General features: G+C 42.7%; 1 protein-coding gene across 1 annotated transcript in view; it reads right to left on the bottom strand.

The window, feature by feature from the left end:
* Window positions 1–10,821: 10,821 nt before the first annotated feature.
* Window positions 10,822–19,327, bottom strand: part of galnt13 (polypeptide N-acetylgalactosaminyltransferase 13) — a 33,704-nt gene continuing 25,198 nt past the window's right edge. Inside the window, exon 11 of the mRNA XM_079518257.1 lies at window positions 10,822–11,957. Within this exon, the coding sequence (XP_079374383.1) occupies window positions 11,817–11,957 (141 nt within the window). The 3' untranslated portion in view covers window positions 10,822–11,816. The remainder of the gene's footprint in view (window positions 11,958–19,327) is intronic.

Below are 19,327 nucleotides of genomic sequence, written 5' to 3'. Positions count from 1 at the left end.
TTGTCATTTCTATGCAGTCTATCTATCATTTGCCCAAAACTACCATCCCGTTTCTTTGTTTGAAACTTCAAACCTTTCAGTAGCCTACACACAGCACTTCTCTGCGTAATGAATGGAAAATGGTTTCCTCGATGAAACAGGTCTGTGCGCACTTCCGACCGATATGATCGTCTTGGGCAGGATTCCGTCCCCAAGTCTTCCTTGAAGATCCGTATACATATGCTGGGTTTGTCTTCACTCATATGATAGTACAAAATAATTGTGGATTGGGAAGAAAATCACTGCCCCGTCGTCATTTTGCCTGCGCGCGTCTCTGTTACTCGCCAGACTCTTTCTTTATTCTTTGTCGGTCTTCTCGTGGCATTTCGAGGACATTCCTGTGATTACCTAATACAGACAGATCCAGTAGATGTTTTTTCAGCTCCTCGAGTTTTCTTTCCCTCGATTTCCCTGCACAGTGCATGCACACAGCTCCTGCGCACTTCCACGTTTCGTATGCAATGATGCACTCACTATTGCCTAGTGGCCCTACACAGACCGAATTAGAGGGGGAGGGAAGATATCTGCTACCCAGTCCATTTTTACAGCGCGTGGTTCAACTGTCAGATTTCCATTGAAACAGAACATGTTGCTGAAATAATCAATATCTAGTGTGTATCTGTATCAAGAGTAGACTGCCTGTTGGCTAATTATATAGCCACCACAAAACTGAAACTAACACCATTAGAAAATGTTGCCTATTATTGATTGATTATTGTATCCTTTATTATTATTATTATTATTTCATTTATTTGGAACATTATCTAAGATTTATAGTTTTATAAAGATATGAATGAAAGAAAATGAGAAAAAGAGATGTCTGGGAAAGAAATACAGTAGAGTAGAGTACTATATGTAGACTAAATATTCTGTGAAAAGCATTGTTCTCTATGATCATAAATCTCTATGACTAGATAGCAGATGCCAAGAAATCAGAACATCATTGTGACAGTAGCCTACTCGATCCACTTCATTAGCTCTGCACTATACAGAGCTGGTCTGTTTCATTAGTATTCATCATTATTGTACTGTAATTCATAGGCTGTAGTTCACAATTCGAGGCAACATCAGCCTCAGTCCAAGGAAGATACCTCCCATGTTTTAGTAGACAGTTATAGATACACCCACTTTACTCACTATTCCTCTGGGTCACCCCTACTAACAGGCACTGACAAACAGCCTGTCCCCCCCTCGTTCCCCAATCCCATGGATGAGCGCACCTGCTTTATTCCCTGAATGTTTTTCCCTCCAAACAACAGAGGAGGCTCTGAATAGTGTTACAGGTTGTGCAGGAAAGCTGCTGACACTCAACTATGAACCGTTTTAGATCTCAAGGGGCTCAGAGAACTCTGGTGGTGCTGCAACTGCGATGCAGTAAGCACGATTCACTCATCATATTACCAGGCCAACTGCCACCAAGGAATATACACCCACACCCTGGTTACCCTAGCTTTTTCACACTGTACGTCTCAAACATACCGTAGAAGGCAATATGACCACCCTCCCCCATCTCCTTAGCTCTCTCTCTTTTCCCCTCTCTCTTTCTAAGTATTGAGCACTCCCAAATCAATGTTATCCATCCCCGCTAATAAGCCATTATCATCACTTAATCAATATATCAGTCATTGAGGATTAGTGCATTGTCCTTTTGTCTTCCTAAATTCCTCAGACCAGAATTAACTGGTGATAGATCAATAAGAAACCAGTGCTGCTGCGATCAATTCACTTTCATTTCAGTCAATTAAAATGGTCAGCTTTAGCAGTAATATTATTTAACTGAACTGGGAACATTTGTTTTCCATATTATACTAAACCTGGGTGTATATATACTTTAGGTTCAACGTTTTGTTGAATTTCAAAGAAGCTCCCCTCCCTTCATGGTTTAAAGAAGTGGTTCTCAATGTGGGGTCCAGAGTTACAGGTTTGTAGGTTTCTCAGAACCAAAATGGACTTATGGGTCCATGTCCATCTCTTTGTACAGTCTCAGAGATACCAGGATCTTATAGTGTAGATTGGGATCCCAGAGATAAAATATCAATAAAAAGAAAATCGATTGGGGGTCTATGTGGACTAATCAAACCGGCATCCTTGAAATTAAAAAGGTTGAAAAGCCATTGTGAGCCCACAGTGGTGAATTGCCCAGAGCTGCATGTGCTGCGCAGCGCTGTGATCAACCCTGCCTCACCTCTGAATCAAGCATGACAGCCACCCACAAGGTAACATTATGTATCACTGAACTGACATGCGAGTGCGAAAAGAAAACCTACTGCTTTTCTCACCCTCCGCCCTCATTTCAGGAAGCATGCTCTGTTCTCCACTTTCTTATGCCGAGCTTTGCTGTAAAATGTCTCACTCAGTGTTTTTTCCAACCGATTTAACAATTTTTTGGTTTCCCTGTCTGAGCTCCCACCGGGGATCAATAAAGCGGTAGAGTCAGTCTGGTCTGTGGCAGAGCCTACCAGACTCATTACAACTCAGCTGTCCTCCTCGACATGATCATTTCACCGCCAATCTGATGCTTAATTTATGCTCTGTCATATAACGGTGTTGCGCACCGAAAATAGTACATCTACCAGCTCATAGTGAGCTCCTAGATTGGCTATTTTTGGTGCGTGACACGGTTATATGACATCGCCTACTGTACAAATCTAAAAACAGAGCAGAAGTCATTGGCAAAACCTGTAACCGTTTCCAGGATGGTTGCATAACAGTGCAGGTCTGTGCTGGCGATTGTGTCAGTGCACTCTTAATGTGCTTCCAATTGCTGTCTGTGAAGCTCTATAATTCAATCCCCTCAAGGGGGGAGGGCAGAAAAAGATTTGCCCATCAATCACCAGGTCTTCATCATAGGGAAACACCAGCCACTGCTGCAGGACTGTACACTTTTATAATGAGGACAGGGGGACACAGGTCCACTATGTGCTTCCTCTGCCCCTCATTAGGAGGAAGGAACTACTTTGTGGAGCAACAGCTATTAGTGTGAGCTGTTGAACACCCAGCCAGTACCTTCAGCTAGAATTTTTTAATTGCTACATACATTTAAGCCAAATCCCCTGCTCTTGTCAGTGTGTCGGTGTACCCACAGTATATATAAAAAAGTAATTACATACATTTAAAAAATGTCTGTCTGTAGCATATTCTATTGTTTCAGTGTGTTACTGTTACTGTCTTACGACATTTTAGGTGATACCCCTATTTGTGGCAAATAGCGACAGAAATGGTTAATTGGAAACTCACAAGTTTGAAGCATGGTTTATGAAAAAATGCATGCACACAATGTAATATTTTTCCAGTGCCTTTTTGACACATTTCAGAATTCATGGACTCTCTTCACCGTGGATTAACTCAACAGGGTAACTCAGTCACAGGAAGACAATTATACATGTTGAAGAGGAATGTGCTATTTATGGCACGCTCCCAGCAAGATAACAGAGACATGGAAACGTTTTGTTGTATTATTGTCTCCACCAGCTGAAGGCATGGGGAGAGTATGTTTTACAATTTTCAATTTGGGCATTTAGCAGACAGAAAAAAAATCATAGCAATACATCAAGTACATCAAAATTGTCATCATGAATCATACATAAACTAAGAACCTAATAGTGGAATATCTATATAATGAAACTATGCTTAATGCGTAGGATACACTATAGAGTGCTATGTCTACATAAAATGCTATTTAAGTTACATACGTTGAGCCATTGCATACGCCTGTATGGTCGTCGAGGCTAGGGCAAGTGCTACGGGAAGTGCTATGGGCTAAAATGGAGTCTGAAGAGGTGGGTTTTCAGACTACGGCGGAAGATTGGGAGTGAGTCTGCAGTTCTGATTGCTATGGGAAGTGCATTTCACAGTTTTGGAGCCAGAAGGTAGAAGAGTTTGGGACGTGTGGAGCATTGTAACAGCGTTTTTAGCTATGGTACTTCCAGCCTTCCTGCGTCGGTTGATCTGAGCGAGCAGGAGGTTTTTTTTTTCACATGAGCCTCATGGTGGTGCTATAACTGGCCCATTTGTGTTTTTACCTGCACCAATCTGTGCAAAACTTTGTATGCGCAGGTTTGCGCACTCCCGCAAGGAAAAGTTTTCACATCTGCTCTTTATAGCGCCACCAGGAGGCTGACGTATGTAAAACACATTTTTTGATATTACTCCTTCAGATCTTATCCAAATCTCAAGCAAATTGGTACACATGATCTCTATAGTCATGTGATCAAGACGAGTCTGTTTGATTTCTTATATTCCATCCTGATCTCAGGACTGGCCCATTTTGTACCAAATGCCGCAAATCATTAACACAGTGTCCGATTGCGGTGAAACTGTGCACGTTTATTCCCACTAGGGTGAGGAAGAAATGCCACTTGACATTTTTCCAAAAACACTCCTATCCGCCTGCCGGCCAGCCAGTTTTAAGCCAATTTGAATATAGGATATGCAGATTAGTTCTGTCTTGAGGCCATTCCAAGGATGTGTGGCCTTTAGAGAGCCACACTAAGATACACTAAGATACCGCGTTTAGAAAATTACACTGTGCTTTTATTTTATTTTGATTGATTGCTCTGTTCTGCTGTAACGCCATCCTCGTCTAACATCATTACAAAATGGTAGGAAGGGGCATGTAGCAGGCACTACCAGCTCCTGCCAATATACACACTCCCATTATACCCTGGTGAGAAACAATTTGATGTTCTTGTGTAACCTGTATTTTTTAAAATAGCACGGGCAAGACCTGATGGCGGGATTGGGTTGGGATTGATTTATTAATCTAATCGGACCAGTGTAGAAGAGATGCCTTTATCCTGCACTCTGTATCGGCTAGCATGACACTTGAGGTCACTCTCTGAGAGAATCAGCCTATCACTTCAGCCGATCTCCTTTAATTTTCCATCTCCCCATAATCTCCACAATCAGGGATACAGCATGAGCAAGACTGTTTTGATGTGAGCCTTGATGGATTTGTTCATCCTCTCGCCATCTCGCTACTTCTGCATTCAAAAGTCCACGTAATCTCGTTGTGCTGGCACAGTATTGATTTTTGAATCCTTAAACCAAACAATCTTCTGTTCATCTGAGAGGGTGCTCCATGATTCCCCCCCTGGTAAAAATGAGGTCCTTAATGTCATCTGAACCATGGATGAAGGAATAAGAGGTCCTCCTCCATCCTTGACCGTGTAATGCGAAACCATGTGGCGGAGGCCGGGGCACGGCAGCATCACTAAAGTGATTCCATGAAAACTGGATCAAATGATGGAGGCCCCGAGGAATAGATTAAACTGTCAGCATCTTGTGGTAATCAAAGGACATTGTAGCTGCCCACAAACGGCAGTGTCTCAGGGGTAGAGTGGCCGGTAGAGCAGCCGGATGGCAACTGTGAGGCTCCCAGTTCGATCCCGGGCTCCCCCAGAGTTTGAGTCGAATTGTCCTTGAGCAAGACTCTGAGTCTGAACCCCTAATTGCTCCTGACGTGCAGGTTGGTGCTTTTCATGGTTCCTCCGCCATCGATGTATGAATGTGTGTGAATGGGTGAATGTAACGCACAATCTATGTAAAGTGCTTTAAAGCGCTATATCCTATAAATTCACCATTTACCATTTACAAACCGGGACTGCCTGGGGCAGCCGCACGGAAACTGCGACGTAAACTTGGGCCATACTATTAGTTGTATATTGGCTGTGGGCAAAATAATGCTGGTAGTTAGATGGTTATAATAATGGCAACACAACAGCTTCACAGGGGGGGATTGCACACATGTGGGTAAAATAGGAAATTCTGTATAGGACAAACAAAGGGAGAAAGCAGTACATCCCTCACATACAGTACAAGGCTAGACAAGGTTGCTCCTACGGTCAAAAATAGCATCACAACTGGGTTATTTTCTGGAGCAGTTCCTGGTGATTGGTGATTGATTACAACACAATTACTGTTGAAAGCATGAGGGCCCCTCCTCCTAATCACTGCTTTGGTCGCTAAAAGGGTATTATCACATAGGAGAAGCTTAGAAGCTTGTTAGGGCTATTTCCTCCCCAGCTAGTCAATAAAAAAGAAATTCCCAAGAGGATGTAAACATCAGAGGAACCTCAGTGGAATCCTATAGGCTGGGTGAGGATCTGTACACTTTAGATGTACAGATCCTCGTGTGTGTGTGTGTGTGTGTGTGTGTGTGTGTGTGTGTGTGTGTGTGTGTGTGTGTGTGTGTGTGTGTGTGTGTGTGTGTGTGTGTGTGTGTGTGTGTGTGTGTGTGTGTGTGTGTGTGTGTGTGTGTGTGTGTGTGTGTGTGCGTGCGCGCGCCTCCCATATGGCAAAAGAACTGACCCCCACCGAGACTCGTAGCCTCAAACCATGTCTAATTAAAGCTGCTTTTCAATGCAGGCACTTTGGAACCCCAGGTCCCCTCAACAATTAAGGGCAGCCTTTCTCTTCTGGTCTTGAGTAGGAAGAATAGGCCCCATCTAGAGTGTTGATTATCCCCTTCTCTCACCCACTCTCCCTCTGCCTATTATTGGATTTGGAGACTAGATGGAATCCCATATATCGAGCAGGGAAGAGACGGAGGGGAAGCCTCGCACACAATCAAATACACCAGAGACGCATGCAAATAGAATGAAGAACAAAAGTGTGGAGAATACTGTTTGACAGTGTTAAGAAGCTGCTCTTGTTGTAGATATGCTAAGAGTCAGATGAGTTATTTTCAGTGAGCAACATGGCCGTATGACTTGGACCATAGTACAATGGAGTTGTGCACCCTCTAGCTCACAACACGTACGTCAAGTTTGTATTTTCGGTACGATAAATCGGCTATTATAATTATATATTTGGTTTAGCACTGTCCCCAATTAAAACCATACCTGCTGTTACTATATACTACATCTACTACTACAGTCTTTCAGCTGATGCGTCACATTTTATTTGCTTGAAAATGCTGTAATTTTCTATGAGCGGTATCACATCTTTGCTCGAAAATGCAGTTATTTTCTGTGAGTGGCATGGTATTATATTATGATATATTATTATGCTTCATGTGAGCCCACACCACACACTGCTGCTGACTGTGTGTGATGGAAGGGATAGAGTTAACTCTCTGGCAGTCTCCATGGTGAGAGAAGCTCAGATCATGTTCTACCTCTGAGAGCCACAGTGAGCCATGTCAGATAAGGCTCCATTAGGCGTATTATTTTAAACCATCTGCACCCACTAATGGACTACCCTTGCTGGGCCACTGCCTGGCTATCTTATCCCCATGGGTCCATTCTGCCGTGATCGGTTCTGCCTCATACAGGTGTGAGACCGCCTGATTGCCCCAGTCCTACAGGGCCCCTGCAGGGACTGTGGTGAGGTGCTGATGTGTTGTGCCATTAATGGAAGCCCCATGAGAGGCCATTAATAACTGCTGTGTGGTTACCTCAGAGAGGTTTACAAAATATGTATTAAAAGGCAGTGTTGCATTGGTGATCTCTGGTGGTATGCTAATGACGTCACAAGCACGTCGCTTAACACCTATTACCACCTATTTCCGTCAGTGCCTTACACCTTATCCCTAAACTTCTTTGCCTTTTTTTACTATTTTGAAAAGTATTTTAAAATTGTTCAACTAGCCGATCTACATCGACACGTTGTGAGCTTGTAGATCGGCTATTTGAACTATTCAAAAAAGTTTTTCAAAATAGTAAAAAAAAAGGCAAAGAAATGGTAAATGGTGCATTTATATAGCGCCTTTATCCAAGGCGCTTTACATAGATTACATTACATTACATTCACCCATTCACACACACATTCATACACTGATGGTGGCGGAAACCATGCAAGGTACCAACCAGCACATCAGGAGCAATTAGGGGTTCAGTGTCTTGCTCACACTTCGACACTAACTCTGGGGGAGCCCGGGTTCGAACTGGCGACCTTGCGGTTGCCATCCGGAAACTCTACCCCTGAGCCACCGCCGCCACCTAAACCAGAAGTTTAGGGGTAAGGGGTTTAGCGGTGACGAAAATGGAGCCCTAGGTGTCTGGTCACACAATGGACCCATGTGACCCATTAGCGCTGTGTGACACTCGGCACTCGGCAACCTTTGTAAACTATGTTGAGGTGTGAACGTAAGGTTGTTTTTAATCAGTGCATGTGCTTGTGTGTGTGCTCCTGAAAAACCTTTGGGTGGACGGCATGGTACCCCGTGTAATGACCAATGCAGCACTTTTGAAAGGACATCCCTCCCTCCCAAGCGAGGAATTAGGGAAAAAATGTGTGTAACATGGAGTGAGGTACTGTTGATTATTATAACAACACTGTGTTTGGGTATCCTATTTCTCAATTTGCCCAGAATTATAGTGACAAAATCTTGATCAAGCCAATAAATTGTGCTATTCATATTTGTAATCTAGTACCAGCTTCAACTATGCAATTTCCAACCCTTAATCTCTCTTGTAAACTGACCATGTTCCATTCAGGCACATAGATTACATCTGTTATTTCCTGTCAAATATATATTTTTTGCTCACATGGTGGAAAAATAACGAGCCTTATAATCGCTATATCTCAACAGGTAAACACAGTTGTTGCTGAACAGAGGGGCAAGGTCATTCATTATAATGCATTTGTTTTGGCATCAAATGTTTGTGCTTTTTCCTGTAATGGCCACCAGGAAACAAGGTTGCAAATTACCACTTTTAAAAGCTCTCCTCCAACCCAGAGAAGATGGGTAATGCAATACATGGGGTATTGTGTTGTATAGTGTTGTTCACAGCTTCACTAGTTGATGTGAACCCAGAAGTCAAATGAATTTCAATTCAAGACTCGGGTAGTTTTTTCCTTTTTTCTCTTTAATTTTTATTTATTTTCCCTTATGTTCCTTTTTTTATTTTTTATTTTTTTTACAAAAAGAAAAACAGAAATATACAAACATATAACATATCACGTGACGACCAGAACACTGAAACACAAACTACATTCCTATCATAGTAGCATGCATTTAAACATAATGGAAAACAATAAATGTGTACGTATACGTACTATGAAAGAGTTGATTGGATTTCAGTCTGAATGCCAAGCAGACAGCCGGCAAGGATTCAGTATTCAAGCAGCATTGATAGTGTTCCACTATTTGACGTTCCTTCATGTGTAATTGCCTAATGCTTTATTTGTGTCCCATTTGTATAAATAGCAGATCTACATGCTCACAGATCGTGTTGTAATGCAACGCGTTGTGAGCTTGTAGATTGGCTATTTTTCGCAGCACGACAGCATCGTACGATGAAGTATACTGTAAATTGGTCTTAAGGTCCATAAGGTAGGTCTGTCAATGGCTTCCTTGGGACTCTTTTTTTCTGGATTTTCCGAACACATTGCAGTGTAAAAAGCCCAGGAATTGTACGATTATATTTCATAATAAAATAACACAATACCTCATCATGTCATGATCCGTTACCATTCAATTTTCCTTTTCTGAGAAGGAGCATTCAAGTTTTACAGAGTCTTAGAAAAATAATTGGTTCTGTATGTACAATAACAAGGGTGGTAGAAACATGTTAACAGTATTATGTACAATAATGTTTCCTGCCTGATCTAGGACAGCAATCCACTTGACAATCTAAGTACCTATAGTCACATTTGCTTGGGAATGTACTGTAGGATTGCATGTTTGGTCAGGCATAAACTATTGCAGTGTTTCCCAACCTATGAGTCGGGGCCTACTGGTGGACCGTGAGGGTATTGCAGGTGGCCGCTCATAAAGTATAACTTGGCAAAACACAGATTTGAATGATAATATAACATTAACAAAAAGATGACTTAGTGGGCCGTGAACACCGATTATCAAGTCGGCCCTGATCCAGAAAAGGTTGGGAAGCACTGAACTAATGATCCTCGCAACCTATTAAATACTAATATACTATTGCAATTAAATTTTAATTAATACGGGCTAAACATTCAACATTTTAAATGAAAGAATGATTAAATAATCTAAAAACTTGATAAACGAATACACCAACCAAAATTCTAAAGGCACACGCAACTATTCCGTTCCTAGACATAATTTATGCTCGTTAATATTGTAAAGAAATGGGTCCCAATATTAAATACTGAAATATGACCGGATCCAAACAATGAGAGTTCTTAGAGGGACTTGATGACACCATATGGATTAAAAAGCGCCACAGTGCAGTACAAAGTATTTCAGAACACATGTTCATGTAGGGCAAGCAATTACATTCAGAATTGAATCCTATCTGCAGACATCAGAAAGAGCTATCGTACTTCCAAGCCATGCTCTTTTCCCTCTCTCAGTTCCTCAAACAAATTACAATAATCTTGTACTTTAAGGCATTCGCATTCTATCGATTCAAGGGACACTTCCAAGGAAATGTGGCCATGAATTTTCAAAGCTGCATACAGTATACTCCTTTCCAACAACATGAACCTTGTAAGATTCCTTATGCTGTTATTTAAAAAAAGAACAGGGGTATTAAAGCAGCGTTAATTTTCCCTGCATGAACTGTGTACAGATGATGGCATATTCAGCTTTGTTATTTAAATTTTTACACATCATTCAAAGCAACATCACTCATCCCAACATCTGTTAATAATGTCTGTACAATATACCTAAAGACTAATGTACAGTACTCTATATATACAGAGCACAACACAGGTCATGTGCAGTCAACACCTACAGTATGGACAGATGCAAATGGTGACGCTCTCTGTTATAGATGCTTTGTGATCATAATCAGCCTCTACTTGACCTGGATGAGATGTTGATATGTTGGTGATATCCGATAGCCAATAACACTTTGAGCTGATATGACAGAGGCTGACCAATCAATCGGAAACAAAATGCCAACACGGCGCACGCTGAGCTACGGAACTGAGGTACTCAATGAATCAGACATGCTATTTTCTCCTCATCTTTGTGACTAAATAAGGCTATGGGTATGTGATGAACAAATAATTACATTTGTGTTTTACTTCGGTAACAAACACCCAGGTGATGATCTATATATGATATGCGTTGCAGTTTAAGTCCTGGGATTCAGAAGTGGCCTGCACATGTGGTGATAAAGCAACAATACTGGATGCCAACTGCCATAAAAGGACAAAAAGAAGTAGAACAGGACCTGCACAGCAAGTAGATGCATCTGTTGAGAGTTGGCTCACAGCTACACGTACTGTGTGGTAGACAGTGTGAGTCCTCCGATATCAGACTATCCTGTACACAACTACTCAGCAGGCCCCGAAAATCATTCTCCCTTGTCTGGAAAGTTGAGGCAGGCACTTTATCCAGCATAGCCTGTGATATGGACCCGAATGAGAGGTATACAGTCGTTATTGTGCGGATATTACGTCTCATGGTGAGCCTTGAGGGAATGTCCTCTGGACGCACAGGAACACAGGCGGCTATGGCCCAGATACCGGGTGAGTACAGTAGCCTGGGGCCAGGCAGTCACAGCAGAAGGCATGGGATGTCTGTGGAGGTGCAACGAGCCAGTGAGTAGGGACTAGGGAGGCAAGGGGCGGACTGGTGAGGCAAGGCCTCAAGGGCAATTCAACTGGTGAGGCAAGGCCTCAAGGGCAGTTCAGACCACACTGGGATTTGTTTCTGCAACGTTCTAATGCTTAGTTTATGCTCCGTCGCTACGACACTGTCACGTGCCAAAAATAGCTGATCTACAAGCTCAGACAGCGTCGCACCTTGCAGATCGGCTATTTTTGGTGCACAACATTGTCACATGACAAAGTATAAATTGGGCTTAAAACGGCTTTGTCTTGTCTTTGTCTCTGGTCTGAACTAGGCCTCAAACATTCAGAGTCATGTTGCGTAGCAGCCACTGCTGCGAGCGGCTTCCTGTGCAGTCTCTCAATGTGGGAACCATCTTATCCTCCTCTGAGGGCATGTCCAGACACTGGTTACTGTTCACGTGCAGGAGGGTCAGTAGCTGCAAAGACAAGAAACAACAACACTGAACACACGTACAGTTGCACACAGACACGGCCAAGTGTACATACACACACAGTGCACAGCCGCACACATATACAGGTACAGTACACATTCTTTCTCACACACACACACACACACACACACACTGGAAAAAATAGTTTGTCATTGCCCCAGGATTTTACTTTTAAATATGTCTGATCTGGTATTTCATCCTCAACATCTTTGCTGTGCAGGCTGTGTATTTGCGATAATGTGAGTGCAAACCCATCATTTGACCCATATTTTGTAGGCTATCCTATTCCCTCTCATTCTTCCTCCTTTTTCTTTCTTCTCCATTCCGTCTCGTCAGTGCTAACAACAAAACGCCAACTGCAAATGCACCTGTAGCGATGAGTTTAATTTAATTACAGTGAGATAATATGAATCTCAGTGACTACCATCACAGGCAATGACACACCGAGAGAGTGAGAGAAAGAGGGAGAGGGGGTCAGACTCAATGGCCTTAATTAACCATTTATGTCCATTTCCTTTGCGCTAACATACGGTACTTCTGCAATTTTGTAGTTCAGTGGCTTCAGGAGCCTCAGTAGCAGTAATGATCACTGAGAACTTGGTTATTTTGTCACCAGTGCCCTTGACTGAGACTAAACGTGAGCTATAGTCCATACAGACACCATGCTAATGAGCTAATGAGTGCTGTAAAAGCTTTCTTAAGAGAACAAAGATGAAATGAAAAGAAAAAGAAAATACCCCTATCGCTTCAAAAGGACCTGCTGCTGAAGTGTTTCAAGTGTTAAAGAGGTTAATATATTTGCTCACAATATGAGAGATGATTGTTGGTCATTAAACACAGCAGCCATTCAGTACCAAACTAAATAAAGGAAGGAACATTACCAAAAACGTGAATGAGTAATCAGGGATAATAATTTGCATTCTCACACAGACACAGACCACTTGTTCTTATTCCTACAGTGAGACAGTGTGGATTTAAGCCTTCATTAAAAACCTTGATTGTGAGTTGACTGTTGACAGAGGATTTCCAATCTAATGAGATGCTCAAACCATAATATTTGAGCTTGAGCTTCACCCAGTTTGTAATACAAATATCTGACGATCATTCTGGATGTGGATACACATACGTACTTGGTCTCTCTCCCTTGCGTGTGCACACTCACATACACACACCCAGAGTATTGGACTCGAGACTCGATGACTCGACTCGAGTCCGACTCGAGTCATTGATTTGACGACTTGCAACTCGACTTGGACTTGAGGGTAAAAACTTGAGACTCGACTTGACTTGGAAGACAATGACTCCAGACTCGACTCGACTTGAGACAAGCTGACTCGGACAACTTAAGTAACCGGCCTGTCCGGCAGAGTATTGGACTCGAGACTCGATGACTCGAGTCGAGTCCGACTCGAGTCATTGATTTGACGACTTGCAACTCGACTTGGACTTGAGGGTAAAAACTTGAGACTCGACTTGACTTGACTTGCCCACAACAGAAAAACTTGAGACTTGCTTGAGACTTGGACCAAATGACTTGCTACTCGGACTCGGATCGGAGAGACTCGTGCAATTGTCTGCACACACCTGACTTACAGGGCACTTTGTTCAAACAAAGCGACATCACAGAGAGCATGTGGCATGCACTGTTAAAAACACCTGCCAACCATTACAGTGAGGCAGACCTATGGATGAAATGTAGAACTGTGATTCATTCATCACTGACAATGTCTTATTCAAAGTATTGTCCTGATGCCCCATTAGCCTCAGTCTTCTTGCACTTTTGGAATAAATACAATCAATAAGTAATAGCTTTCATGGTCCTATATATATATAATAATAAAACATCCCAGCATAATGGCAACGTTATTGCAGACTTATTAATGATTCATTTAACATACTGTGAGCCTTATCAGAACTAAATGCATGCCGTGATCAGTAATGCACTAATGAAGATATCCTTTTTGCTCTCATTCAAGGATCCAACCCTCTCTGGTTGCATAACTGACAGGGGAGAGACTACAACAGAGGGAGGACGAACAGCCATTCCATATTTAATGAAAATATTAGAAATGTGGGGCCCTTGTCTTTTGCTCATAATTATTTCATGGCTCCTCTGAGGCAGTAAAAACTCCCATCTCAGCCTCCCAGCAAAACCAACCAGTGTTGCAAGAGCAAGTGTGTGTGCGTGCGTGAGTGCGTACGTGCGTGTGTGCATGCGTGCGTGTGTGTGTGCGTGCGTGCGTGTGTGTGTGTGTGTGCACAGCTGAGACCAGCTAATTAAACGACAGTTTCTAACCATCAGCCCTGCGTGAGGAATAAAGTCCTCCCCCCTCCCCTTTGTCACCAAGGAGCACATTGGACTTGCTGACAGCTACTGAAACCCTGTTTAATGTGCACTTGTGCTTACACTGGTGGACTCTCCAGGACTGAGACATCTTATGTCAGGAGATCAGTGGTGGAAGAAGTACTTAAAGCTGCTATAAGCAATAATATGTCAACATTTTAATATTTTTGAATAAAATACAAAATGTTTTGTAATAATAATCTAAATCTGCAAGTAACTAGAGGCTAAGGTTTTCAAATAATTGTAGTGGAGAAAAATTTACAATATTTGCCTCTGAGATGTAGTCTCTGAGAGTAGAAGTAAAAACTAAAGTATTGAAAATGGAAATACTCAAGTAAAGTAAAAAATCTTAACATTGTCACGGTGACATGCCACAGAACACAGAACAACACATTTGACACGCCTAATTTGTACTCGCCAAAAGTAACAGATTTTTTGGAGAGTGATGCGGTCGTGAGACAAAGCATAATTTAAGCTTTAATGCTGCCTAGGTCGCTCACTCTCAGGAGCTCAATTCTCTGTCTGAGCCTGGCTGTGTGTGTCACAAGGACTTTGAGAGTTAGCAGCAAATCAGGTCATCTAACAGCAGGTCACTTCACCACAGCAAACTTTGACACGGAACACCAGCCCCAGGAGTCGTTTACCCAATTTACAGTGCCTGGTGACCAAACAGTGGCATGATACAGTAAAACACTCTTTGCCTGACACAGAGATGCAGGCCGCAGTGCTTTAAGGCATTGCCTCCATAGAGTATATAAAAGGATAGAGACTGAACTGGTGCGAAGCTCCGTCCCCCCAGCTATTCATGTCAGTGGAAGTTGCTCAGTGGCGTTTTGAAGCACCCGGAAGACTGCCGGAAGTACCGTCTCAGAACGTCTACTTCCGCATTTGATCACCAAATTTTGGTGGTCAAATGCGGAAGTGCAACCGAGCGCTCAATGTTAAAGCCCAGCTGCACGGGGTTTCCTGGTCATGAATCCACGGGTCCGTCTGTAGTCCCTCCTCCTACCACTAGGGCCCAGTGCTTCAACGTTGAATAGCCTCACTGGCCCCTTGAGTGCCTCCCAAACTTTTCAGGTGGAGACCCAAAAGAGAGACTAGACGTTTGCCCGGGACCCAAAATAGTGAAAATAGCAGATATACAAGCACACAACGCGTCGCTTCACTACTTCTTAATTAAATTAATGGTATTTCTTAGATTTGTTTGTCTGTTTTAAAATGTATACAATTATTTGAATTGTTTTATTTAAAAAAAAAACTTTTGAAATATATTTATTTTAAATGTAGGAAAGGAAAATTGAATTTTTGGTTTAATTCTTGTTGCATTCAAAATAATAAGTTGCATTACAATGTTACTGTCTGTGTGTAGAGGAGATTAATTATTATACTATTTCTTGCATTATTTTCACTACAATAACTGCAAAAGCATGACTAGGCATTCTAAATGGAAGAGAATAATAATAAGGTCACAAGGAAGGTGTATTACCTTTCTTTCCCTAAATTTTTATCCCAGTTTTTGCAACCCAGTTTATTCACCCAGTGCCAATTATCTAATGTAATCCTGGGTGCTACACTTCCTCGGCCAACCTGGGGGGGCAGCGGACTGACCTCATGCCTCCTTCTATGCATGATGAGTCCAAGCTGCTTCTTTTCACCTGACAGGGGGGAATTTCCCTGGCCAGACGTAGCGCGTGGAAGGAACACATTATTCCAACCAGTTCCTTTCCCCTCCATCAGGCGCCCCGGCTGGCCAGGGGGAGGTAGTTTTAGAGACCAGGATTACTGCATGTTTTTGTGAGGGTACCTACCCTAGGGGACACAGGGAGAACATGCAAACTCCACACAGAAAGGCCCTTTCGCCAACCCCACCTCGGGTATGGGCACTGATGACACGGAGGAGGGAACACACCCCCAGCATCCCCAGCGGGAAGCGAACCCCGGACCTTCTAGTTGTGAGGCGACAGCACTACCGCCTGTGCCATCGTGCCCCTGTATTACCTTTCTTTAAATGTTTGCTAACGTCCATGTTTTGTGCCCGAGGACCACCTTGAAAATGAGATTGTCTCAAGAGCTTTGTCATCTTAATTTGATTTTTAAATAAATAAATAAATCCTAATCATTTAATGGCCCAAAATGCAGCGCTAAAGAGCTTTCCTTAAAAAAAAACATGAATAGACAGGTAGAGTGAGAGTGGTAGAGGAGGGTGATAATTGAAATTCACTGCTCTGACAATAGGGACACAACGCACAGTGTACACAGCTGCTCCGTGGCCATAGTAGTGTTCAAATGCAGCGCTCGCTTCCCGAGAGGACAGGACCATGAAAGCTATGCTCACAATGGAGGATCACTTCAAAAGAACTTGTAAACAATGGCAGTCCCATTTCAATCTGCCCGGTGCATAGATAATCTGCTAAAAATAAACATGTCCTCCGCCTGCAGGCGCCGTTCACCAAGGGCTGGCACTGGCAGTCCAAGGGACAGCCTGTGAATTATCAAAATAAAATATTTATGTTGGAAAATAAATGTCAAATGAGATCTAATTTGGTGTGAAGGCTAGCTAAAGGTCTTGCAGATAGCATCTTGTACACAGCTGCATTCTGATGCGATGTCTGTCATTGCCTTACGTGTCTGTCTCCCTCTCTTTATTCATTCATTCCCAAAGGTCACTGGTAATAGCTACTAATGGCCCAGAAAACTACTGTACTGTATGTTGCATGCATATTGTCTAACAGTTAGACAATATGCATGCAAATAATTTTCTGGGCCATAAGGCCATTACTACCTGAAAGTACCTGGAAGCTCAACGTCATGATGATCTTAGCACATGTATATATTGTACAGGTAAATGAAACTACTAACTACAAAGTAAAATGTGGTTTTGTTTTACTTTGAGTGTAACCCTTACAGATCAATGTTTACACTCAAGAGTTCAATTAACCACTTGAACTCTATATACTTTGTCGTACAGAGAATAACAAAAAATAGCCAACGTACAAGCTCGTTGTGAGATTGTAGATCTGCTATTTTCACTATTTATGAAATATCTTTGTCTACAATGCCCAAAATAGGGAAGCCGGGTTGAAAGCAGCTAACATTCTGTTATTATTAAAGTCCACAGCAAGAACAATGCATATCTATTTCCGGCCCACACATGTCAGTAAAACACACCTCTAGCCTAGACCACTACAAAGGGTTCAGGAGTTAAACTGAGACCCCAGACTACACTACGATCTACTGTAGTTCCACTGACCTGCTCCTATTAGAGACCCCCGGCATAGACCCCCACTGGCCCAGACCCGGAGGGTGGGCTACAAAAATCAGTCTTGTAGTAGAGGGCGTTTAAACACCTCCGGCCGGGTGTGGTTGCGGAGGATCCAGGTCTGCTTGGGGCTGTTGTTACAGGTCGCCACGGTGGGGCCATAGGTGCCATCCTCCAGGCGGCTGATGGTCAGACAGGACTGGGTGGTGATGTGGAGGAATGTGTGCTCCTGCATTTGGCCATGATGGCAGTGGCCCGGGAGGAGATTGGGAAGACGGGTGAGATCTGACAGGTCATCTCTACTAAAGCCCAGCCTGACCAAGAATAATGATTCTTCATTTTGTGACATATTTTCTTGCCTGTGAAATGTAATAGTTTCGGACTGTGTGTGTGTGTGTGTGTGTGTGTGTGTGTGTGTGTGTGTGTGTGTGTGTGTGTGTGTGTGTGTGTGTGTGTGTGTGTGTGTGTGTGTGTGTGTGTGTGTGTGTATTTAACCTTCAATAATATGGGATTATTGGGTTAGGATTTGACTGATGGCTCCTAATGTAGCAAAGTAATCTGTTACTCTGTAGCCTAATATGTCCCAGGACCTTTTGGACGAGAGGTATGCCGCATTTGTGATGCGTTGTGAGCTTGTATCTGTCTGTCTCTGTTTTTGCAGAATGTTTGACTATTTTTGCTAAATGTTTGTCTATTATGACATTACCAGAATAGGGACATTAGGGTTCATATGCTGAATTACAGAACGTAACAAGCATGTGTACTGTAACTGTATGCAAAACCAAAGCATAATAATCAGATTATGGGCCAAGTCTCAAGCCTTGCTGAAAATTCACACAGAGAACATGAGTTGAACCTAAATTTGTCTATGTCAGTGTCTGACTCTAGAGAAATGATCTGACAGCCGCCATACATTGTAGTGGTGTTTTGGTATATTATTTTGGCTGGTGAGATAGAACACAAGGAGCACAGCTCATCGCTGGCTCAAGCCATAGCTGAGTAGGCGGAAAAAAGGGCGGCCTGTCTGTCCGTCTGTCACGATGGCAGATCAGAACAGCAGGAATATGGAAAAGTCAGGTATTTCTGTGAAGCCGAAACTGATGACCAGATGAAATGTTAATGGGATTGTAGCCACCAAGGGTTCAGGGATATCTGTTCTTGTCTGTCACACTGCAGCTAAGAATAACCATGTCCATTGACAGTGTTGAAAAGCCCCAATGCTGTTTATGACAGGGACAAGCCTTCTTCGTTCATGAATTATTCAGTTATTTTATATTAAGGATGTACCCAGAGAACAAAGCTTAATGACTTGGGCTCTCTCCAGGGTTTGTACAGGGCTTGATGGAAAGGCCCCCAGATTATTCTCTTATCCTCGTCTACTGTACGGCACTTGTCAGCAGGTGAGGACACATCTCTATCATTGATAGGTGACATACCATCTTATTCTAAAACTGTATCCTACCAGTGAGAGAGTAAATAACATACCTTTATTATGAGAAATAACCCAGGATATATTGTGAAATGTGAGTTTTCTTATGTCATCATCATCTCTTCCTTAAAAGGCAACTTTACCAATATAGTTGAAGCCTCACTATGTCACTTTTTTGAGGGGCCTGTCCTATGGCCAGCTTGTAAAGCTTGTAAATTGTGATTGGCCAGAATGAGATGATGTATGATTGATGACGTATGATGATAAGAGCGCCCCTCACTTCACACGGGCGATTCTTAAGGAATACAATGTCATTCTTTTGT

This window comes from Electrona antarctica, assembly GCF_951216825.1.
Source record: "Electrona antarctica genome assembly, chromosome: 13".
Classification (NCBI taxonomy): Eukaryota; Metazoa; Chordata; class Actinopteri; order Myctophiformes; family Myctophidae; genus Electrona; species Electrona antarctica.
Note: the sequence above shows the minus strand (reverse complement) of the source record. Positions and strands in the feature narration are given on the sequence as shown.